Raw genomic sequence first — 13,903 nt, forward strand, 5'->3', positions numbered from 1 at the left:
CAGATCACCTCAGCAGATCCTTCTCCAAACCACCACGAGTGGTCCATTCATTTAGATGTCATGAACATCATTTTCCAAACTCCCCAGATAGATCTGTTCGCGACAAGGCACAACAGGAAGTGTCTCTAATTCTGCTCCCTCTTGGGTCACAGCCCCAGATCTCTCGCAGACGCCTTCCTCCTTCCTTGGATGGAGGCACTGGCAACATGGTTTCTGCTCTACATATCCTGGAAGGTGACCTTCCTAGTGGCCATTACTTCTGGCAGAAGAGTGCCAGAAGAACAAGAGAACAACCAAACACTGTTTTCTTCAAGGACAACGTCCAATTGTGTCCTCATCCAGCTTTACTTCCTTCTATGTGTTTCCTCCCATTCCTCTCATTCACAAGGTCTTGCTGAGAATCAGAACGGACAGAGCACGAGTCATCCTGATAGCCCCTGCCACAGTGTACCACAGTGTACCACTAGTGTGCCACACTAGTTTGCCACAGTCCTAGAACTCTCAATGGAGACACCAACCCTTCTACCTCTGTATCCAGACCTGATCTCCCAGGACCACAGCTGCCTGCATCACCCGAACCTTGAGTCCCTTCATCTGATAGCCTGGATGCTCCATGGCTGAACCCCACAAAGCTAGCATGCTCAGGGCAAGTGCATGAGGTCTACTAGGGAGCAGGAAGCTGTCCACCAGAGCTACTTACCTGGCACAGTGGAAGAGGTTCTCGATCAGGTCTTGCCTACGCAATCAGCAATACCATTCATTGTGGACTACTTACTACACCTTAAGCAACACGATCTAACCGTATCATCTATTAGGGTCCATCTGACCACAATCTGAGCTTTTCACCAATGGCTGTTCCATGTTTTCAAACAGCATCTGTAATCAGTTTCTTAAAGACCTTGTTAGATTGCACCCCCAGATATGTCAACCCTCCCTGGGATCTCAACCTGGTATTGTTAAAATTGACAGGACCCCCATTTGAGCCACTGGCAACATGGTTTCTGCTCTACATATCCTGGAAGGTGACCTTCCTAGTGGCCATTACTTCTGACAGAAGAGTGCCAGAAATCCAGGCCCTCACTTGAGAATAACCAAACACTGTATTCTTCAAGGACAACGTCCAATTGTGTCCTCATCCAGCTTTACTTCCAAAGGTGGTTTCACAGTTCCATAGTATCCATGGGATAGCTTTCTGCCAGTCTTTTATCCAAAACTGCCTTCCAACAGGGAAGAGCAGAGGCTCCACTCACTAGATGTCAGACACGCACTGGCCTTCCACACAGAAAGGACTGAGCTATTTCAGAAAACTACTCAACTGTGTGTAGCCATTGCAGAGAGGAGGAAAGGTCTTCCTGTCTCAGCCCAGAGAATTTCACTATGGATCACTTCCTGCATCCACACATGCTACGACCTGGCAAAGGGCCCTGCCCCCACCTGCCCTGACAGCATATTCCACAAGGGCCCAAGCCTCTTCAGCAGCATTCATAGCACAAGTTTCTATCCAGAACACTTGTAGAGCGGCAACATCATCATCAGTTCACTCTTTTGCGTCTCACTACACCATCAACCAACAGGCCAGAGATGATGCTGGATTCAACCCTCCGCCTGCACAACTACTTGGGAGTCACCTACATTGGAATGAACATGTGCAAGCACTCGAAGAAAAAATGGTTACTAAACTTTCTGTCACTGTTGTTCTTTGAGATGTGTTGCACATGTCCATTCTGAGACCTTCCTTCCTACCTCTCTGTCAGAGTCGGCCAGCAAGAAGGAACTGAGGGGGCTGTGGATCAGCAGGACCCTTTATACCAGTGCTATGAGATGCGACTCCAGGGGGCACCAGAGCCGACCCGATGGGTACCACTGAGGGAAAACTTTCCAATGACTGTGTTTGGAGCAAGCACACACCTACATTGGAATGGACATGTGCAATACATCTTGAAGATTAACAGCTGTAGAAAGGTTAGTAACCGGGATTTATTTTGTCATCAAGTCTGTAAAATCTGTGGGCTGTACTACTTTGGTCTAATTTTGGTTTCTGGGGTTAGTGGGCTGGTTCTGGCCTGTGATATACAGGATGTCAGATTAGATGGATCTGGTAGTCCTTTCTGACCTTAAACTCAGACTCAATTATATCTCTTTTTAGAAGCAGCCATGTTAGTATTTCCCCTTGTTTATTCATCCCCCTCCCCCCCCCACTGTTCTTGTCAACTGCTGGAAATGGCCCACTTTGATTATCACTACAAAAGGTCCGTCCCCCCCCCGCCACTCTAGCTCACCTTTCCTGATCACTCTTGTTACAGTGTGGATGGTAACACCCATTGTTTCCTGTTCTCTATATATAAAATCTCCTCACTATCTTTTACACTGTATGCATCCGATGAAGTGAGCTGTAGCTCACGAAAGCTTATGCTCTAATAAGTTTGTCTGTCGTCATCATGAATAGGTTGGAATATGAACCAGAGGCTGCCAGGCAGCTCTCCAACACCACTTTTTACAAGCCATTACCCTCTGATCCCATTGAGGGTTACCAAAAGAAACTACACCATCTGCTCAAGAAACTCCCTGAAAAAGCACAAGAACAAATCAGCACAGACACACCCCTAGAACCCTGACCAGGGGTATTCTGTCTGCTACCCAAGATCCATATACCTGGAAATCCTGGATGCCCCATCATCTCAGGCATTGGCACCCTGACAGCAGGATTGTCTGGCTATGTAGACTCCCTCCTCAGGCCCTTCGTTACCAGCACTCCCAGCTATCTTAGAGATACCACTGACTTCCTGAGGAAACTACAATCCATTGGTGATCTTCCTGAAAACACCATCCTAGCCACTATGGATGTAGAAGCCCTCTACAGCAACATTCCACACAAAGATGGACTACAAGCTGTCAGGAACAGTATCCCCGATAATGTCATGGTAAACCTGGTAGCTGAACTTTGTGACTTTGTCCTCACCCATAATTATTTCACATTTGGGGACAATGTATACCTTCAAATCAGCAGCACTGCGATGGGTACCCACATGGCCCCACAGTATGCCAACATTTTTATGGCTGACTTAGAACAACGCTTCCTCAGCTCTTGTCCCCTAATGCCCCTACTCTACATGTGCTATACTGATGACATCTTCATCATCTGGACCCATGGAAAAGAAGCCCTTGCGGAATTCCATCATGATTTCAACAATTTCCATCCCACCATCAACCTCAGCCTGCACCAGTCCACACAAGAGATCCACTTCCTGGACATAATGGTGCTAATAAGCGATGGTCACAAACACCACCCTATATCAGAAACCTACTGACAGCTATTCCTACCTACCTGCCTCCAGCTTTCATCCAGACCACACCACACGATCCATTGTCTACAGCCAAGCTCTACGATACAACACATTTGCTCCAACCCCTCAGACAGACCTACAAGATCTTCACAAGCGTTCTTACAACTACAATACCCACCTGCTGAAGTGAAGAAACAGATTGACAGAGCCAGAAGAGTACCCAGAAGTTACCTACTACAGGACAGGCCCAACAAAGAAAATAACAGAACACCATTAATCATCACCTTCAGCCCCCAACTAAAACCCCTCCAACACATCATCAAGGATCTACAATCTATCCTGAAGGATGACCCATCACTCTCACAGATCTTGGGAGACAGGCCAGTCCTTGCTTACAGACAGCCCCCCAACCTGAAGCAAATACTCACACACCACACAATAAAAACACTAACCCAGGAACCTATCCTTGCAACAAAGCCGGTTGCCAACTGTGTCCACATATCTATTCAGGGGACACCATTATAGGGCCTAATCACATCAGCCACACTATCAGAGGCTCGTTCACCTGCGCATCTACCAATGTGATATATGCCATCATGTGCCAGCAATGCCCCTCTGCCATGTACATTGGCCAAACTGGACAGTCTCTACGTAAAAGAATAAATGAACACAAATCAGACGTCAAGAATTATAACATTCAAAAACCAGTCGGAGAATACTTCAACCTTTCTGGACACTCGATTACAGACCTAAAAGTGGCAATTCTTCAACAAAAAAACTTTAAAAACAGACTCCAATGAGAGACTGCTGAATTGGAATTAATTTGCAAACTGGATACTATTAATTTAGGCTTGAATAAAGACTGGGAGTGGATGTGTCATTATACAAAGTAAAACTATTTCCCCTTGTTTATTTCCTCTCCACTGTTCTTGTCAACTGCTGGAAATGGCCCACCTTGATTATCACTACAAAAGGTTCTCCCCCCTCCCCCCCACCCCGCTCTCCTGCTGGTAATAGCTCACCTTTCCTGATCACTCTTGTTACAGTGTGTATGGTAACACCCATTGTTTCATGTTCTCTGTGTATATAAAATATCCCCACTATATTTTCCACTGTATGCATCCGATGAAGTGAGCTGTAGCTCACGAAAGCTTATGCTCTAATAAATTTGTTAGTCTCTAAGGTGCCACAAGTATTCCTTTTCTTTTTAGAAGAATGCAGATAATCATAACTATTGTAGTTACCAGCATGTCATTTGCCTTTGTCTAGATTTCTAATCCTCTTTATGACAAAGAAATTATGGAACAGATTGAACACTACTATGAGAGATGTGCAGACATCCATGAAATAGTATCTGGGTATGGACACCTTGTAAAGCAAAGCCAAGCAGTGCAAAAAGATTGTAAGTACTGAACTTCAGGATCTGATTATTAGTGTACCTTGTTCTTGAGGTCTCCTGCTTTGCCTTTATCACAGACAGAGTGTGACTAGATGATGATTTTAATAAAAAAAAAGAAATATAAATTCCACCATGTGCTTAATAAGAAGAAAATTAATTTGTCTTCTGCAGCATGCTTGCTGGAAGGTAAAACTTTATTGCTCAGTGCTGGAAAGGCTTCCTTCCAATATAGTTATTGATTTTTTTTCCCTTAAGAAGAAAGACAAATAAAAAGAACAATAAAATGATTCTAGGCTAATATGATATGCCACTCAAATCCCCCTCTTCTGTTCTATGTCTATGTAAGTTTCTTTTGGCTGGTTATACAAATTTGTCCTCAGTATTACATCAAATTCACAATGTTTTACAGTACAAGAAAGCAAATAGCTGCAACTGCATACATATTTTTAAAATTCCCAACAACTTTTGAGTTATGCTGGAAGATCTGTTCCATAGTTACTCAATATGAAGCAGCTGAGAGACAAAATTCATATCAAAGCATCTGTTCTGTTCCATACTGGTGGAGTAACACAACATTAATTATTATAGCACTCAAGAACACATTTTGGATATCAAGTATGAACAACATTATTATATGTCCTGCAAGATATGGAAGAGGTTATAATAAATCATTTATATTTTTTTAAAATGAGCTATACTGACATTATCAGTTTTTCACTCTGTTTCCTGTCTCTTTCCTCTTCCCATCCTATATACCACATTCTGATCCACCGTAAGGACATCTTTTAAATATAAGCTTCCTCCAAAGACCAGCTCATTTCCCAGGTCAGATCATTTCCTTGATTTCTCACTTTGTTCAGGTATCCGTGAAAACTATTATTCAGAGCTGAATTACAAGTATGGGGCCAAGATCAAGTGTGATGCCTTCATCTGGGGCAAAGAGCTAAGGGAGAAATACCACAGCTTGTTCAACCTGCTGCGAGAGATGGACTTCAGTCCATCTGATGGTAATCATGCCTTTATCTTGTCTTTCTGAAATTACTATACAATGTCCCTTAGAAGATGGCACACTTTGACCTTATCTTATGTTGTAGAAGTTTTTTTCACATCACTTAACTTAAGGATGGAGTGTCAAGGTAACCTGTAATTTGTCTATATCACATTGCAAATGAGGAATGGACACAATGTAAAAGATGGAAATACAGAAACACACAGGGTTTTTAGTGTCCTTGGCCAAAATGTGGGCAATTTGTTTAAATGCTCAGTTATGGAGTGGTAATGACTATGGGCCAGCTTCAGCCACCATTATTAATGTTGACTATTACCTTACTCTTCAACAAGTCCTATTGATTTACATTGTGAAATTGTCTGACTTATTTCTACTGGGCCAAATCTTCTTCTTTTTAACCTTATTCATGTTGGGTAGTACCTTACTCTTCTAGGAATTTCTTTGATTTCAGTGGTACTCCTGAGAAGTAAAGTATTTTTGAGCATGAGTAAGGATAGCAGAATTTGTCCCAATAAGAATAAATCACACAGTTGCACCATCAACATTTTGATTTAAACTGTTTTCACATATAACAATTGTGCATCTACTTTGTGATGTATTTTTAGTGTCAGAAGACCAAAACAATACAGTTTTAGAAGTTGGCCGGAGGATATTTGAGAAGGTTGCAAAAAATCTTTCCAGGGCTGATGGTCTACACTACATGAACTCCTCCATCTCTTTTCTGATGGATTCCAGCTGCTGTGGATACCACAAAGCTTCCTTTTTCCTTGCAGTTATTTTTGAAACGGGACTAACTGTGCCCGTAGACCCTGTGCAGGTAATGTACTCAATGTGTCTGATCATCTCAGATGAAATTAGTTACCTTCAAAAGCAATTTACACAGAAGGTTGCTAGAGTGAAACTTGGCCATTTGAAGAAAAAATACAGGAAAGAAATTTTGGTAGCTTTCCGCATCTCAAATCTGGTCTCCTTTTCATGGTATGCCAATAAGTTCCCTCTACCTTACCCCTTTACTGGGCAGCTGGCCACAGATATTTCTGAATTCCCTGATACACCATAGGGCTAAAAGCAGTGGAGCCTAATGGAGGAACTTCTCTGTCCCACTGCTACACAATGGGGAAATGCATTGATTGGTCACTCCTAAAAGAGGGTGGCAAAGTGAGCTTGGATAGAGGGACAGTCCTGCAGACCACTAAAGAGATAGGATGGGGGCCTACTTGTCATCCACATTTAACTCCAGATGGGAGTGCGGGCCAGCTTGCTGCCTCCAGAAATGTAGACTGGAGGAAGTGGATCTGTTAGCCAGCCCCCGAAACCTGTGATGAAGAAAATATCCTTGAGCTGATGGGGACAGCAAGTCACAAGGATTCCCCATTCAAGAAATCTTGGCACTAGGTAGGGCATAGTGGTGGGGTCTCTTGGAGGAACAAGGTTGTATAGGACTAGAAGGGAAAGAAATCCTGTGGTCTATTGTGCACAAGACATGCTACTGAGACTGGGCTGAGAGGGAAAACGCCACAAAAGTTTTAGAAAAGCATCTGAACTCCAAAATTTTTCAAATTAATCATAAGGTCAGAAATATCCTTGTAATTTCACAGTGTCAAATAAAAGAGGAGGAGGATCTGAGAAGGAGAAAGATATATGTGTGAAACTGGAGGCTATTTTATAATGAACTTGCTGACAGCCGTTTAATTATGAAATGGTACAATAATATAAAATACTCAAGAATGGTGGGGCTGCCTAATGTCACTATAGAACGTGTCAGTATATTAGGAGGTGGAGTTAAATGGTGCTCCCAAGACATTAATCTGAGGCAAAGTTTACTACATCCTGTTCAAGGAAGAGAAACTGAGACTTAGGTCTTGTCTAAACTACAGATATGCCCAGTGCTAACCATAAGTTCCTGGGTCCCCTTCAAATATTGTTGAAACTAATTTAAATAGCTAGTGCAGGTGGGACAAAACTGATTTCAGAACCATTACAGAGGCACCCTTGAGACTGGTGGAGTATTAAGAATGGTTGTGTCCGATCTGCACTAGCAGTGCTATTTTCAGTACCAGCTGAAGTGCAGCCTGGGGAATCGATTGCTGATAACCTTTGTCAGCCATAAGTCATTTGTGCAGGCAGACCCTTACGGTCAGATTTTTCAAAAGTGCCCCATTATGGCCTAAATCTCCTTCTACTGAAGTCCGTGGTAAAACTCCGATTGACTTCAATGAGAGCAGAGTTTTGAGAGCCTGCAAAAATCCCACCCTTAGCACCCCAATTATGAGCTGATGCCTTTTGGTTGTCCCAGGAGTAGCATTGCACTAAACAGCAAGGTTATTTAGTGGTAGCAAGATGATAGGCAGTAATGCTCATCATGTGTGTTCAGTAGAAGTGTCATAGGGTTTCTTTTATACCTTTCTTTATAAAAGAAATCCTAACCACTTTGTTGTTCAGGTGTTTCATAGAATCATAGAATCATAGAATATCAGGGTTGGAAGGGACCCCAGAAGGTCATCTAGTCCAACCCCCTGCTCAAAGCAGGACCAAGTCCCAGTTAAATCATCCTAGCCAGGGCTTTGTCAAGCCTGACCTTAAAAACCTCTAAGGAAGGAGATTCTACCACCTCCCTAGGTAACGCATTCCAGTGTTTCACCACCCTCTTAGTGAAAAGTTTTTCCTAATATCCAATCTAAACCTCCCCCATTGCAACTTGAGACCATTACTCCTCGTTCTGTCATCTGCTACCATTGAGAACAGTCTAGAGCCATCCTCTTTGAAACCCCCTTTCAGGTAGTTGAAAGCAGCTATCAAATCCCCCCTCATTCTTCTCTTCTGCAGACTAAACAATCCCAGCTCCCTCAGCCTCTCCTCATAAGTCATGTGCTCTAGACCCCTAATCATTTTTGTTGCCCTTCGCTGTACTCTTTCCAATTTATCCACATCCTTCTTGTAGTGTGGGGCCCAAAACTGGACACAGTACTCCAGATGAGGCCTCACCAGTGTCGAATAGAGGGGAACGATCACGTCCCTCGATCTGCTCGCTATGCCCCTACTTATACATCCCAAAATGCCATTGGCCTTCTTGGCAACAAGGGCACACTGCTGACTCATATCCAGCTTCTCGTCCACTGTCACCCCTAGGTCCTTTTCCGCAGAACTGCTGCCGAGCCATTCGGTCCCTAGTCTGTAGCGGTGCATTGGATTCTTCCATCCTAAGTGCAGGACCCTGCACTTATCCTTATTGAACCTCATTAGATTTCTTTTGGCCCAATCTTCCAATTTGTCTAGGTCCTTCTGTATCCTATCCCTCCCCTCCAGCGTATCTACCACTCCTCCCAGTTTAGTATCATCCGCAAATTTGCTGAGAGTGCAATCCACACCATCCTCCAGATCATTTATGAAGATATTGAACAAAACGGGCCCCAGGACCGACCCCTGGGGCACTCCACTTGACACCGGCTGCCAACTAGACATGGAGCCATTGATCACTACCCGTTGAGCCCGACAATCTAGCCAGCTTTCTACCCACCTTATAGTGCATTCATCCAGCCCATACTTCCTTAACTTGCTGACAAGAATGCTGTGGGAGACCGTGTCAAAAGCTTTGCTAAAGTCAAGAAACAATACATCCACTGCTTTCCCTTCATCCACAGAACCAGTAATCTCATCATAAAAGGCGATTAGATTAGTCAGGCATGACCTTCCCTTGGTGAATCCATGCTGACTGTTCCTGATCACTTTCCTCTCCTCTAAGTGCTTCAGGATTGATTCTTTGAGGACCTGCTCCATGATTTTTCCAGGGACTGAGGTGAGGCTGACCGGCCTGTAGTTCCCAGGATCCTCCTTCTTCCCTTTTTTAAAGATGGGCACTACATTAGCCTTTTTCCAGTCATCCGGGACTTCCCCCGTTCGCCACGAGTTTTCAAAGATAATGGCCAAGGGCTCTGCAATCACAGCCGCCAATTCCCTCAGCACTCTCGGATGCAATTCGTCCGGCCCCATGGACTTGTGCACGTCCAGCTTTTCTAAATAGTCCCTAACCACCTCTATCTCTACAGAGGGCTGGCCATCTCTTCCCCATTTTGTGATGCCCAGCACAGCAGTCTGGGAGCTGACCTTGTTAGTGAAAACAGAGGCAAAAAAAGCATTGAGTACATTAGCTTTTTCCACATCCTCTGTCACTAGCTTGCCTCCCTCATTCAGTAAGGGGCCCACACTTTCCTTGGCTTTCTTCTTGTTGCCAACATACCTGAAGAAACCCTTCTTGTTACTCTTGACATCTCTTGCTAGCTGCAGCTCCAGGTGCGATTTGGCCCTCCTGATATCTTTCCTACATGCCCGAGCAATATTTTTATACTCTTCCCTGGTCATATGTCCAACCTTCCACTTCTTGTAAGCTTCTTTTTTATGTTTAAGATCCGCTAGGATTCACCATTAAGCCAAGCTGGTCGCCTGCCATATTTACTATTCTTTCGACTCATCGGGATGGTTTGTCCCTGTAACCTCAACAGGGATTCCTTGAAATACAGCCAGCTCTCCTGGACTCCCTTCCCTTTCATGTTAGTCCCCCAGGGGATCCTGGCCATCTGTTCCCTGAGGGAGTTTCACCTGATATAGTTGGTGTATCAGCCAATACTGCAGATGCACGTTGCTCATTCTGTAAAGTCTGTGAGACAGCACCAAAATGGTTAATAGTAGGCAAACTTGTTAGCTATCCAATAAATTGTTTATGTTTGTTGATTTTTCCCAGGGGCTGTTATACAGTTTGGTTGGTGCTCAGAGGAATGAGAGACTTGCTGTGATGAATCTTGGTTATAAACATTACCAAGGCATTAACAATTATCCACTAGACTTGGAGTTATCATATGCTTATTACAACAATATTGCACTAAAGACATCTCTTGATCAACATGCTACTAAAGGAGATCAGGTAAAAGAGCTATAGGTGTATTTGAATTTATTTGCCATGATAGCAGTTTATAATACATTAATACTTACATATACAGAGCTTTGTACCTTCAAAGTACTTTACAAACATTACCTTACCTAATAATCACAACATCTCATGAAACAGTAGGTATTATTACCCCATTTCACAGATTGGGAAAACTAAGTCACAGAGAGTTTAACTGTTTTGACCGTGACCAGATGAAGTCAGTGTCAGAGCTGAGAAAGAAGTCTGGTGTACCTCGTTCGTAGCCTTGTTCATGCTTAGTTCATGAGATCATATCAATCTATATTAAGGACTGTTAAGTATCTGTTTTTCTTTTTGTTCTTTAATACCCAGACTTTATTAAATTCAGGAAAAAGGCCACCTGTACTCTCCATATCTATGTCTTTTCCATAATCAAATGTAAAATGTTTAGTTGTGTTTAATATCTGTATGAAAATCCAAGTAAACTTGTTTCAGAAATGGCTTGTGAATAGGAAACAATGTAGTTTTAGATGAAAAAAATATTTAACAACCCTAAATGAGTGCTAGGATCTTGGCCTGAAAAAACACTTGGACAACACTGTCTGCTTAGGACTGAGATTTATCACAAAAGGAAGGATAACTGAGGGATTTTGAACATTGCAAAATCAAAACATACAGACTGCAAATTGATTTGTAATTACTTATCATAGACCAAGTCCACATTAGAAACTTATGCAAGCATACCAATGTCAGTTAAGGTGTGATTTATTTTATTTATTTATTTATTTGGCAACATAACTATACTAGCAAAACTATAGGGTAAGTGCAGTTATATTGGCAAAGGAATGCTTTTGGCGGTATAGCTTATTTTGTTCAGAGAACTTGTATAAGCTATATCAGTAAAAGCACTTACTTGCCAGTATAAACTGGGTCTATATTAGGAGAGTTTTATCCATATAGCTACACCAGTAAACCTTGTAGTGTAGACTAGGCTTTATGGTTTTGTGCTGTCACCTATTGCTGAGCGCCTCCTACATTAATTATATTGGCAATAGCAATCTCTCACTTTGTTGGACTTCACAGAGTCTCTGGATTTTCACCATTTCCAGGCTATAAGAAATCTCTGCTTGGCGTAGGTTTCTCCCAGCTGTTCCATTACGTGATGGAGTGTGGAAGTTGCAAGTTCCAGATCTTAAATAAGACCCGTTTTTATAGATCCACTTTCTCTTAAAAAACGTGCCAAGCAATTTCTCCAGTCATGTTCTTGTTTTCTCCCTCAAACATTCCTTTTCCTTTCTCTTCTGCTTTGATCATTCTCCTCCTCTTATCTACACTCTTCCCCACCCCATGGTCCCATATTGGTGTGGCAGTGAATAATAGTTGATGCCTGGTGAGTCTGCGGCTGTCTAAACTATCTTTTACTTCTAAACTATCCCATCTTTACCATCCTCAGTACTACCAAAGGTGGGAGCTTTAACGGAGAGTAGCTGCCAGTGCTTTTACCACCATGTCATCTCAGTCTGCTCACTGCAGATCTAAACCAGGGGTTCTCAACCTTTTTCTTTCTGAGCCCCACCCCCCAACATACTATAAAAATTCCATGGCCCACCTGTGCCATAACAACTGTACTTCTGCATACGCAGTAGATTAAAAGCAGGGCCAGCATTAGGGCATAGCAAACAGGGCAATTGCTCCAGGCCCCACACCACCAGGGGCCCTGCGAAGTTAAGTTGCTCAGGCTTCGGCTTAAGTCCCAGGAAGCGTAGCTCAGGCTTCAACTTTCTGCCCTGTGCCCCAGTGAGTCTAACACTGGCCCTGCTCTCTGGTTTATTTTGGAGGACCTCCTGAAACCTGCTTGCGGCCCCCCCAGGGGGTCCCACCCTGGATGAGAACCGCTGGTGTAGACAGCATGGTGGTTAAGGTGCCAGCTGCCGCTGGCAGTTTATCCATACTAGTGCTACTGTTGTTACCACTAATGGAGCTGCACTGAATAGTACCAAATGGTGGGGAGCTTTAGAAAAATAAATCTAGGGTAGACAGGGTCTCTGTTTGTTCCATTCTGTCAGACAGGCCTGTCAGAGAATAGGAGGGCCTGAGTGAATGAAAGGAAATGACAATGAGCTAATGATTTCAGGATTAATAAATTGACCAGTGAAGAAAATAACAGAACTTTGAAAGCCCAGAATAGAGAAGGAATTGTTCAAGATATCAGGAAATATCTAACGTTTTCATTTAGGTGGGCAGGTTTATTAATGTGCTGTTTAATGTTTTCTCTGTTCACCCTCTTTTCAGGCATTTGTAGAAACTATAAGGCTGAGGGATGATGAACTATTAAAAGCCCAAACTAAAGAAAATGGTGATGTCTTTATGTGGTTAAAATATGAAGCAACAAGAGGAAATGCAGCTGCACAGGTATAGTCTATATCATAGCATATCGTTTCATCATTTTGCTTGTACATACAGTTTGTACTAAACCATAAAATTGCTGGTAGTGCTGTCATGTTGTTATCTCAAACTTATTTCTTGTCTGATCTTTAAACTTTTCTAGTGCTTCAACCTGAGTGTGAAAACCACTAAAAAGTTGACATAAGCCAAAGAGAAGGACACATAAGGAGACTTCATCTTACATGCTCATTGCTTTACTTGCTATAACTGTCCTTTCAATTCCCTTGGTGTGTATTTGACACTTGTTTTGTACAACTACAGAAAGCCAGCTCCATGCAAGTTGCTCTACTGTGCCATCTGCACACATTTTCCAGTGCACTTATATCACTATTTATTCACTGCTGAATTCAATCCAGAGACTCTCATTGTAGTTGCATCTACATATGCCAGATCTGAACTCGGTCCATTATCTGTAAACATTACTGATAGGAAGCCCTCTCTGAAAATTACATAAGGCAACCTGTTTTCAGAATGCTTAGCACACTTAACTGCCTTCTTGACACATTTATCACCATTGTAAATCTGTGAAAATAATCCATCCCTGTAACTCCAGTTACAGTTTAAATTTAAGATTTATTATTGTGATAGTTGCGTTTTGTTTTTAGCAACGATTGGCACAGATGCTCTTCTGGGGCCAGCAAGGGGTGGCAAAAAATCCGGAAGCAGCAATAGAGTGGTACTCAAAGGGTGCACTGGAAACTGAAGATCCAATATTAATATATGATTATGCCATTGTTTTATTCAAGGTAAGACATGCTTTCAATTCTCAGTTCATTTCAGACTTGTAGAGTAGTTTCCTTCTGGGTGTAGATGCTTCAGAATTTAGATAATGGAGAGAACTTTGTGCATTTTCTGCAGTGACA

At 42.8% G+C, this 13,903-nt stretch overlaps 1 protein-coding gene across 2 annotated transcripts in view; it reads left to right on the plus strand.

The window, feature by feature from the left end:
- SEL1L3 (SEL1L family member 3) overlaps positions 1–13,903 on the plus strand; it is a 68,447-nt gene that overhangs the window by 19,234 nt on the left and 35,310 nt on the right. For both annotated transcript variants that reach the window (XM_043514055.1, XM_038400577.2), the window contains exons 8-13: positions 4,554–4,686; positions 5,544–5,690; positions 6,298–6,509; positions 10,431–10,610; positions 12,888–13,007; positions 13,646–13,786. In XM_043514055.1, coding sequence (XP_043369990.1) covers positions 4,554–4,686; positions 5,544–5,690; positions 6,298–6,509; positions 10,431–10,610; positions 12,888–13,007; positions 13,646–13,786 — 933 coding nt within the window. The remainder of the gene's footprint in view (positions 1–4,553; positions 4,687–5,543; positions 5,691–6,297; positions 6,510–10,430; positions 10,611–12,887; positions 13,008–13,645; positions 13,787–13,903) is intronic.

The sequence above is a fragment of the Dermochelys coriacea genome, chromosome 4 (assembly GCF_009764565.3).
Source record: "Dermochelys coriacea isolate rDerCor1 chromosome 4, rDerCor1.pri.v4, whole genome shotgun sequence".
In the NCBI taxonomy this organism is placed as follows: Eukaryota; Metazoa; Chordata; order Testudines; family Dermochelyidae; genus Dermochelys; species Dermochelys coriacea.